The 10,231-nt window shown below is 45.2% G+C and overlaps 1 protein-coding gene across 1 annotated transcript; it reads right to left on the reverse strand.

Annotated features, from left to right (window-relative positions):
- Positions 1–5,315: 5,315 nt before the first annotated feature.
- LEUTX (leucine twenty homeobox) lies at positions 5,316–9,836 on the reverse strand. The gene is made up of 3 exons (XM_023245946.2): positions 9,830–9,836; positions 6,652–6,803; positions 5,316–5,934 (listed from the first exon to the last, which is right to left on the reverse strand). The coding sequence occupies exons 1-3, from the start codon at positions 9,834–9,836 to the stop codon at positions 5,488–5,490; spliced, it is 606 nt and encodes a 201-aa protein (XP_023101714.2). The 3' UTR covers positions 5,316–5,487.
- Between the last annotated feature and the right edge of the window lie 395 nt (positions 9,837–10,231).

Raw genomic sequence — 10,231 nt, forward strand, 5'->3', positions numbered from 1 at the left:
GTGAACTCACTGACCATTAGCAATCAACTTAACCTCCAGCCCCTCTCCACCCGCTAGACGTCAAGTTGTGGGGCTGGAAATTCCAACCCTCTGATCCCAGGATTGGTTCCTTGGCAACCGTCCCTCCCCCCCCCCCCCCCCCCCCCCCAGTTTCCCAAAAGTCACCTCGTTAACATAAACTCAGTCTGGTTGAAAAGAAAAGGGCTTTTTATTTATTTTATTTTTTTTTTCAACGTTTATTTATTTTTGGGACAGAGAGAGACAGAGCATGAACGGGGGAGGGGCAGAGAGAGAGGGAGACACAGAATCGGAAATAGGCTCCAGGCTCTGAGCCATCAGCCCAGAGCCCGACGCAGGGCTCGAACTCACGGACTGCGAGATCGTGACCTGGCTGAAGTCGGACGCTTAACCGACTGCGCCACCCAGGCGCCCCAAGAAAAGGGCTTTTTAAAAAAATGTTTATTTATTTTTGAGAGAGAGAGCATGCAGGGGAGGGGCAGAGAGAGAAGGGAACAGAGGATCCGAAGCAGGCTCTGCGCTGACAGCAGGGAGCCCCATGTGGGGCTCAAACTCACAAACCATGAGATCATGACCTGAGCCAAAGTCGGAGGCTCAACCGACTGACCCGCTCAGGTGAAAAGGGCTTGTTTTGAACAAAACACTCATCTCACCTTCAGTGCGTTGGGGCTGTATCAGGAACCAAGCACAAAATCCAAATATTAGGACAAAAGACGTGCCCCTAAGGCTCTAACCACTGGTGAAATTACAGGATTTTGAGTGCTGTGAGCCAGGAACTGAGGGGAAAGGCTAACATATACAGTTGCCCCTTGAACAACCTGGTTTTGATCTGCGTGGATCCACTTATAAGCTGATTTTTTCATAAAATATATGTCCAGTGCTGTAAATGCCTTTTCTCTTCATTATGATTTTCTTAATAACACTTTCTTTTTTTTCCAGTTTACTTTATTGTAAGAATACGGTATATCCCACATATATAGAATACGTGTTAACCAAGGGTTTATGTTATACGTAAGGCTTCCGGTCAACAGTAGGCTATTACTAGTTACATTTTGGAGGGAGTCAAAAATTATACACAGGTTTTCAACTGCGTGGGGGTTGGCATCGCTAACGCCTGTATCGTCCAGGGGTCAACTGTACTTTCTTATTGTACTTTTCACAGGTATCACAATATCACAGTCTACCCCCTGACCTTCGGATACAGATCTCTTAAAGCAAATTGATTATAAAAGTCAAAGGATACTAGCACATTACTAGGGTCCCATTTCAGCCATTAATCCAGTCGAATATATATATATATATATATATATATATATATATGTGTGTGTGTGTGTGTGTGTGTGTGTGTGTGTGTCAGGACACCTGGGTAGCTCAGTTGGTTGAGCATCTGATTTTTTTTTTTATTAATTTTTTTTTTCAACGTTTATTTATTTTTGGGACAGAGAGAGACAGAGCATGAACGGGGGAGGGGCAGAGAGAGAGGGAGACACAGAATCGGAAACAGGCTCCAGGCTCTGAGCCATCAGCCCAGAGCCCGACGAGGGGCTCGAACTCACGGACCGCGAGATCGTGACCTGGCTGAAGTCGGACGCTTAACCGACTGCGCCACCCAGGCGCCCCGAGCATCTGATTTTTGATTTTGGCTCAGGTCATGATCCCAAGGTCATGGGATCGAGCCCTGCATCGAGTCTGCTTGAGATTCTCTCTCTCTCTCTCTCTCTCTCTCTCTCTCTCTCAAAAAAAAAAAAAAAAAAGAACAGGATATATATATGAAAGTGTCTCCAGGGCAAAGCTACTCAGGTTTGAAGCTGCCATTTGATCTTGTCAAGGTTCCAAAAGCAGACATCCTCTTGGCGAATGTAGCTTCACCCAGTCAGGCATCTGGTACAGTTGAGCTAAGAGACCGTATCCTCTCTCGCGCTGAGCCTCTTCCAAGGTGTTAATGCAACGTTGAGTCTCTCCCTCATTGCATAACCTGTGTATTCACTCCTTTACCCTCAGCTGCTATTCCTTCTTTTTCCTTTTATGCCCAAACTTTTCCACCCTTGGAAGGCACCTTGAGTTTGGCCACCATACTGGTCTGGACTGCAGGCAGAAGAACGAGTCCCTTCCCCAAGCCCACCCCTCCAGCGGGCGGTCTCCCCCACCAGGCAATACAGTTGCGTCCGCTGTTAACCCCAGTCTTGCCAGATGCCGTGAGGGCACAGCCCATCTCATCAGGCCCTTGGGAATTCTGACATAAGGTTTAAAAATACAGAGGTTCTTAGCGAGGAATCATCCTCTTCCCGGCTTCTGGTGTGGTAGCCCATGGGCAGGGGCCTATTCTACTGTTCAAATCTTCCATCATGCTAGGAAAACACCATGAAGTTCAGCCCACTGAGCTGACTTTTTTTTAACTTTCTTCAGTCAGAGAGGCTGTCTTCCAAACAGGATGCTCTCCACTCACCTTGGAACTTTGGTCCACAGACCTAAGCAGTACTTGGTCAATCAATTGAGAGCTGTTCATAGGGCACTGTCCAAGTGACACTAGAGTCCGGTGGCTCCTCTCATGGCTCCAAAGTCTCTCCTAGAAGAAAAGAGGCTCTCTCATGTCCCCCAGGCAACAAGATCCCGTATAAATTATTTCCATTTTATAATGGAACTCTTGTGGGTACTGACATCCCCAGTAAAACATCTCTCCAACATCACCCAAGACATTATGGGTATTTCTGGTTTCTAGAAACCAGAAGGTCCATTAGTGAGAAGGACAGTTTCCACTGTTCCAATAGCAAACTCATAGGGATAGCAAGCTTTCTTCTCAAATGGAAATCCTCTGGTCCAGAGCCCCAGTTGTCATTACTGAGAGATGCTCACAGGCTTTTGCCAGGAGGTCCAGTCTACACTCCACATAGGGCAATTGCACAGCGAATTTGTACTACCGGCACTCAGCCTTCCATTCCTCACTGTGTGGTCTCGGGCAATCTTACTGGTTCCGGATTTGCCACATCCAGTTAATATTGTGGCTAGAAGGGCAGGCTCACATGCTTTCTGGTTTACAGTATGAGGTAGGAGAATCATTCCCCGCTCAGACACAACGTCCACCCCATAACACAACCAGGTGAGAAACACCACTATTGTGCAGGAATCCTGTTGAAACATTTCGACGACCATAATCCCACCAACCCTTGTATCTTCATGTTCTCTCAGTCTGATTGTAGCCTGCATCGGATGGGTTTTCATACCCATGTCAACAAGGTCTGGAAACTCCTCCACCCCCTAACCATTTTAACCACTCTTGTGCAAGAGACTTTGGGCTTCCAGGAAGAGGTTGAGCCAAGAGACCTTTTGTCAATCTTCATCTTGATTAATCTGCCTAATGATTGCCTGAGTCAATTGCAAGGCAGGTTTCTCATTATCATCTTTGACTCTTGGCTTTTAAAATTTCTCCAAACTAAGGTAAATAGAACAAACTTGTTTGGGGCTCTTTAATGTTGGGAGGCCAGTAGGGGGTCCTTTTGGCCTGCCCAATCTTGGGTAGTACTATACTAAAATCTTTGTTTGAATTCCATCAATATCCATTTTATTCATCCCATTTCTTTTTCTTTTTTTTAACGTGTATTTATTTTTGAGAGACAGAAAGCAAGTGGGGCAGGGGCAGAGAGAGAAGGGGACAAAGGATCTGAAGCAGGCTCCATTGCTGACAACAGAGAGCCTGATGTGGGGCTCGAACTCACGATCTGTGAGATCATGACCTGAGCCAAAGTCGGACGCTCAACCGACTAAGCCACGCAGGTGCCCCTCATCGCATTTCTTAATAAGCACCTAACCAGCAAGGATGTGGGTGTTCATGTGGTAGGTCAGGGCCAGTGTGGATAGGGCTGAAGTGTCAGCTCCTGTTCCAGGGGTTGTTGGTTGGCAAGCTACCCAGGAGCTTGCCAGATATGATTTGAAACCGGCCACCGTACAGAGGGCAAGAAGAGACAGAAGAGGCAGACTACTCCAGATTGGTAAATAGCAGGTTTAATAATGAGGGAATTTACATTGGCTGTGGGGAAAGTCAAGTGGAATGCATGTTCCAGGGACAGGGGAGGGGGTAAGGAGCCTCTGGTTGTCAATGTCCAGCTCATGGGTCAACCCGCAGTCTTATCCTTTCTATAACCTCTTCCAACACGGGCTTGGGGGCACGGACTCTAGGCAACTCCATCAGCTGGGATCAGCATGGGTGAACACTGGGTGAGTCCTCAGTAGCAAAATTTGCAGGTGTCCCTGAGGGCCACAAGGGCCACTTGAATCCTCGTGGTGAAAACTGCTGGAGTCTCCCTACTCTCTTTTTCTTGAAGTGGGATGGGTGGAGAGGGTCGGGGGTAAGTGCATCACAGCCAAGGAGATCCCTCTATGGCAACAAACTCTGTAGAACTGGGGATGAGATGACACAGGTAAAATCCCTCCTATGCTTTTCTATGAGGCCTCAGGGTTTATGTTCCCCTGGGTTGCTGTGCTTCTTGCTTATACTCCAGAGCTCTCTCTGAGCTATTTTCATCAGTGAGTAGTTAGTTGTTAAATCATCGTTTTGGGGAGACACAAGTGCTGCGACCTCCTAGTCCACCACCTTGCTAATGTCCCTGTGACTTTTTTAAAGAGATAAAGATGGCCCATGGGGAACAGGTGCAAGAGAGCTTCGTCTATATGGCATGGACTTTAGTTGGAGTGCTTTCATGGAGCTAGGTCAGTTGCGACAAGCTAGCACCCAAGGAAAACTAACTGGTTTCTACTACCATTCTAAAGGCACCTGTGACTGCCCTTAATACTGAAATTTGGTTGAGACGGTACTCAGAGTGCAGAAGTTACACAGGCATTGATAAGAGGTAAATTGTTGGGGCGCCTGGGTGCCTCAGTCGGTTAAGCGTCCGACTTCTGCTCAGGTCACGATCTCTCAGTTCACGAGTTTGAGCCCTGCATCAGGCTCTCTGTTGTCAGCAATGGAGCCTCAGGTTCCACTCAGCAATGGAGTATCAGGTTCTGTGCTGACAGCTCAGAGCCCGGAGCCTGCGTCAGATTCTGTATCTCCCTCTCTCTCTGCCCTTCCCCTGCTCATGCTCTGTCTCTCTCTCCCTCTCTCTCTCAGAAATAAACACTAAAAAAAATTTTAAAGGTAGATTCTTTTTTTTTAAGTTGATTTATTTTGAGAAAAAGAGAGAGAGAGAGAGATAGCGCGCACATGATAGCGCGCAGAGAGAGAGAGAGAGAGAGAGAGAGAGGGAGAAAGAGAATCCCAAGCTGGCTCTGTGCTGTCAGCACAGTCCAATGCGGGGCTCGAACTCACGATGATGACCTGAGCCAAGATCAAGAGACACTCGACTGAGCCACCCAGGCTATCCTGGATTTCTTTCTTCTCACAGAAAAAGGCAAATTCCTGGGCTCTGGTCCATTTAGACTTCGTTGACCCATGAAAGGCCTTTGGAAACGTCTCTCAGTTGGTCAGGATTTGGATCATAGATCTTTCTCAATAAGGGTGGGTATGTCAGCCATATCTCCTGAACTGGGACACCTGGGGGAGAGGTACTGATCTAGATCATCATCCCCAGGTAAGGCATATAGTTGTATAAGTTGATCTATGTCATAGGGAATGGAGGCCCAAGGAGGATCAGGGTCCCCCAGACATATCTGTTGGAGATCATAAGGTGGAGAATCCCAAGACGAATTCCACTTGGAGGGACCAGCACCTGCAGATTGCACGCTATCAGGAGACTGAGGTAGTTCATGGTCACAGGCATCCAAAATGCTGGGACTCCCGGGATGAGTGTTTGCTGAAGTTACAGGTAAGGGAGGTTGCTCCTCTTTGATTGAAATCGTCTGGTTTGGTGATTTTAGTGACGAATTTGAATCAGTTTGTTGCTGCTCTTTCTTCCTTTTCACGCGCTGGTTCTTAAACCAAGTCTGGGGAGAGAGGAGGTGAGCAGGTTAATACGGGGGGGGGCGGGTCTAAAGGGAAATCCTCATGTTTCTCAGGAATTAGTTTCTTTTGGCATGAGAAGGCTAGTGTCTCATCTCTTCATAGTTATCTGAACAAGGGACATTCCTTCTATCCTCTGCTGTCCTGAGTTCCAGAAGGCAAAGGGAGTGTAAGATCATGACAGAGCACTCAAACCCTAGATCAGGAGGGGTTAAGCAAGGTGCTTCTGTCTTGGTGGATGCTCAGCATTTTCAGACAGACTTCTAAAGACCAAGAATTTGGAGTGGAAGTGTAGCTTGGGGTGTGTCTTCGGGATTCATTCGGAGGTTCTCATACCCCGAATACTCTGTGGCAACTTAGTTGCAAGGCATCTAAATGACCGAATGGTCTGATTAGGGAGAGTCTAGACATAAACAGGAGCTGACTCCAATGGGCTTATCTGAGATCCATCGCTGTGTAGCATTATGGGTCTGGAGTCAGAAAGGTCTGGGTTCAAATTCTAGCTCTTATGTTTATAATCCTTGGAGGATTCTCTGCGAGCTTAGTGTTCCCTAATAAAATGGATGGTCATAAGAATAAAACTATAAGACATCTGTCTGCGCACATACCAGTTGTTCAATAAATAGGAATTACATGATGACTAAAGTGTATATGAAGCTCTGGGTTAGGTGTGCTGTGTAGACACACACTCAGGGACATACCTTTATCACGGATTCGTCTAGCTGAGTAGATGAAATAAGTTCCATCATGGTAACCCAGTCTGGGTACATGGTCTCTTCGAACACTTGTTTCAGTGCTTGAAGCTGTTCTGCACTAAAGTGTGTGCGCCTCCGGCGAGCATACCTTTGCTCTTCTGCAAAAGGAATAGACACAAGGCTTTCATTAAAAAAAAAAAAAAAAAAAAAAAATACATTCAAAGATAAACTTCTTACCTGAGCCTGACCCGAGAGCCAAGAGCTTGGTCTTAAAAGTTGACTCAAATGGATAAAGAAGATGTGGTTTATATATACAATGAAATACTACTTGGCAATGAGAAAGAATGAAATCTGGCCATTTGTAGCAACGGGGATGGAACGGGAGAGTGTTATGCTAAGTGAAATAAGTCAGGCAGAGAAAGACGGATACCAGATGTTTTCACTCATATGTGGATCCTGGGAAACTTAACAGAAGACCATGGGGGAAGGGAAGGGGGAAAAAAAGACACAAAGAGGGAGGGAGGCAAACCATAAGAGACTCTTAAATACAGAGAACTGAGGGTTGATGGGGGGCAGGGGGAGAGGAGAAAGTGGGTAATGGGCATTGAAGAGGGCACCTGTTGGGATGAGCACTGGGTGTTATATGGAAACCAATCTGACAATAAATTTCATTTAAAAAATTCAAGAGGTAAAAATATAGGGAAAACTCCAATTAATTAATTAATTAATTAATTATTTAAAAGTTGACTCATGGAACCCACTCTTCACCATCTTGCTGGGATTGCTCTGCACCACTGAAATTGTTTCCCCTATGCGAAAATGGTTCAAGCCTGGTTTAAGAGCAAGTAACTGTCCTAACCGTCCACTTGTTCTAGAGGAATATACTAGTTCTGGAAAGCAGTGTGGAGGTTCCCCAAAAAATTGAAAATGGAACTACCCTACAAGCCAGCAATTGCACTACTAAGTATTTACCCAAGGGATACAGGTATACTGTTTCGAAGGGACACATGCACCCCCATATTTATAGCAGCACTATCAACAATAGCCAAAGTATGGAAAGAGCTCAAATGTCCATCTAAGGATGAATGGATGAAGGAGATGTGGTATATATACACAATGGAGTATTACTCGGGAATCAAAAAGAATGAAATCTTGCCCTTTGCAACTGCATGGATGGAACTAGAGGCTGTTATGCTAAGTGAAATTAGTCGGAGAAAGACAAATATCCTATGACTTTACTCATACGAGGAATTTAAGGTACAAAACAGATGAACATATGGAAGGGAAGCAAAAATATAAAAACAAAGAGGGGGACAAAACATAAGAGACTCTTAAACAGAGAACAAACAAAGGGTTGCTGGAGAGGTTGTGGGAGGGGGGATGGTCTAAATGGGTAAAGGGCATTAAGGTATCTACTCCTGAAATCATTGTTGCACCATATGCTAACTAACTTGGATGTAAATTAAACAATAAATAACAATGAATAAATAAAAACAGTAAATAAATTTAAATGAATAAATAAATAAACCTACGCTAAAAAAAAAAAAAAAAAAAGAATATACTAGGAACTCATAGCCAAGAAAAATGAACCAGACTAGTGGGAGAAAATATATCTTTCCTCGGGGCGCCTGGCTGGCTCAGTTGGTTGAGCTTCGGCTCAACTTCGGCTCAGGTCATGATCTCACAGTTTGTGAGTTCAAGCCCTGCGTCGGGCTCTGTGCTGATAGCTCAGAGCCTGGAGCCTGTTTCGGATTCTGTCTCCTTCTGTCTCTGCCCCTCCCCACTTGTGCTCTGTCTCTCTGTCTCTCAAAAATAAATAAATGTAAAAAATCAAAAAAAAGAAAATATGTGAGGACAGTTGGAATAACATAGGGTAGTGACATGATTATCAACGTTGGATTCATTTGAGTTCATATGATTCATAGAGTATTTGAGACTCTGTTGCCCTAATCAGCCATAGACTCAGGGTCACTGCCATCTACACTGGTCAGCATGTGAGATCTTGAAGCTGATTTGGCCATTTATCAATGAGGCCAGTGAGAGGAGCAGGTATGGAGCTTAGTGACCTGAGAATGAATGTTGATTCTCCCATTTATTAGCTCTCTCTGGGAGTATCACTACACTTATATTATTTGCCCCTTTTCTCTACCAGTAAAATGGTCCCATAGTTCACTTGCTTTGGGGAAGAACTGAGTATCCAGAAAGCAAGTCTGTTAATTACAGCCTCTGTGTATAATAGGTGCAGAGTGGGAGTTGTTTTATTGTTTAAAATATAAATGTAGGGGTGCCTGGGTGGCGCAGTCGGTTAAGCGTCCGACTTCAGCCAGGTCACGATCTCGCGGTCCGTGAGTTCGAGCCCTGCGTCAGGCTCTGGGCTGATGACTCGGAGCCTGGAGCCTGTTTCCGATTCTGTGTCTTCCTCTCTCTCTGCCCCTCCCCCGTTCATGCTCTGTCTCTCTCTGTCCCAAAAATAAATAAACGTTGAAAAAAATAAAATAAAATATAAATGTAAAACCATGGCATCTAGCAATATTCGATCCATTTTCCATAGGAGATTCTGTTTATGTAGGGGGCCCTTATTCTTCATATATATATATATATCTCTTCATACATTAAAAAAAATAATAAAATAGAGCAAAGAGTCTCAATTTCACTAGGTAATAAAGAAATGGAATATGGATCAAATATTAAGTACTGCTTTGTTTCCACTGCTGAAAATAGGACAGTGGGGGTGTACCTGGGTGGCTCAGTTGGTTAAGCATCCAACTTCGGCTCAAGTCATCATCTCACATTTCATGAGTTTGAGCCCCACGTCAGGCTCTGTGCAGATAGCTCATTGCCTGGGGCCTCCTTTGGATTCTCTGTCTCCCTCTCTCTCTGCCCCTGCCCCCCTTGTGCTCTATCTCTGTCTCTCTCTCTCTCTCTCTCAAAAATAAACACTTAAAAAAATTTTTTTTAAAAGAACATGGAAAAACAAAAACTCACAGTACACAGTAATGGTGGAGTCCAGTTACAAAATGTGTTCCAATGCTTCCTGTTGGTATAACCCAGTGGTTCCCAAAACTGACCACTTGGTGTTGGCAAGATGCTACCACAAAGTCTCACCATCTTGCCTCGGCCTGTCCACAGCCCAACTGCTCAACCTCTAGCACTGCAAGCATTTGTTGCCCTTGCCCCACCTTACCTGCCATAGTATCCTTTTGAAATGCAAGGACTCCTTCTGTCGTGTGTTTGCTGAACTCCTGAATTCAGTCTATGTATCTGCTGGGTTTGAGGACTCCCATTTATACAAAATTTTGACGTAGTATAGTCCCTGCCCTACCCCGCCCTAATGTCACACCCTCTGGTAATCCATTCAACACGTGCTCCTTGAGAACCTGTTCTGTGCCCCATGCTGTGCAGGGCCCTGGGATAAAGCGGTGATTCCAGACTTCATCTCCGACCTCAAATGGTGGAGGAAAACAAATGGAAGTCAAAATGGATAAAATGTTCAAAAATTTCACTCTGGCAAAAAGAGAAAACACGCAGGATACAGAGAGAAACAGTAAACTCGGAAGGCAATTGAATCCAGAAGGTGAAGGATGGG

This window comes from Felis catus, chromosome E2 (genome assembly GCF_018350175.1).
Source record: "Felis catus isolate Fca126 chromosome E2, F.catus_Fca126_mat1.0, whole genome shotgun sequence".
In the NCBI taxonomy this organism is placed as follows: Eukaryota; Metazoa; Chordata; class Mammalia; order Carnivora; family Felidae; genus Felis; species Felis catus.

What these genes read in the sequence shown, in the direction of transcription:
- LEUTX (XM_023245946.2), bottom strand. An exon ending in TAGACGAATCCGTGATAAAG is followed by an intron (nt 5,935 to 6,651) that starts GTATGTCCCTGA and finishes CTCTCTCCCCAG; the next exon opens with ACTTGGTTTAAGAACCAGCG.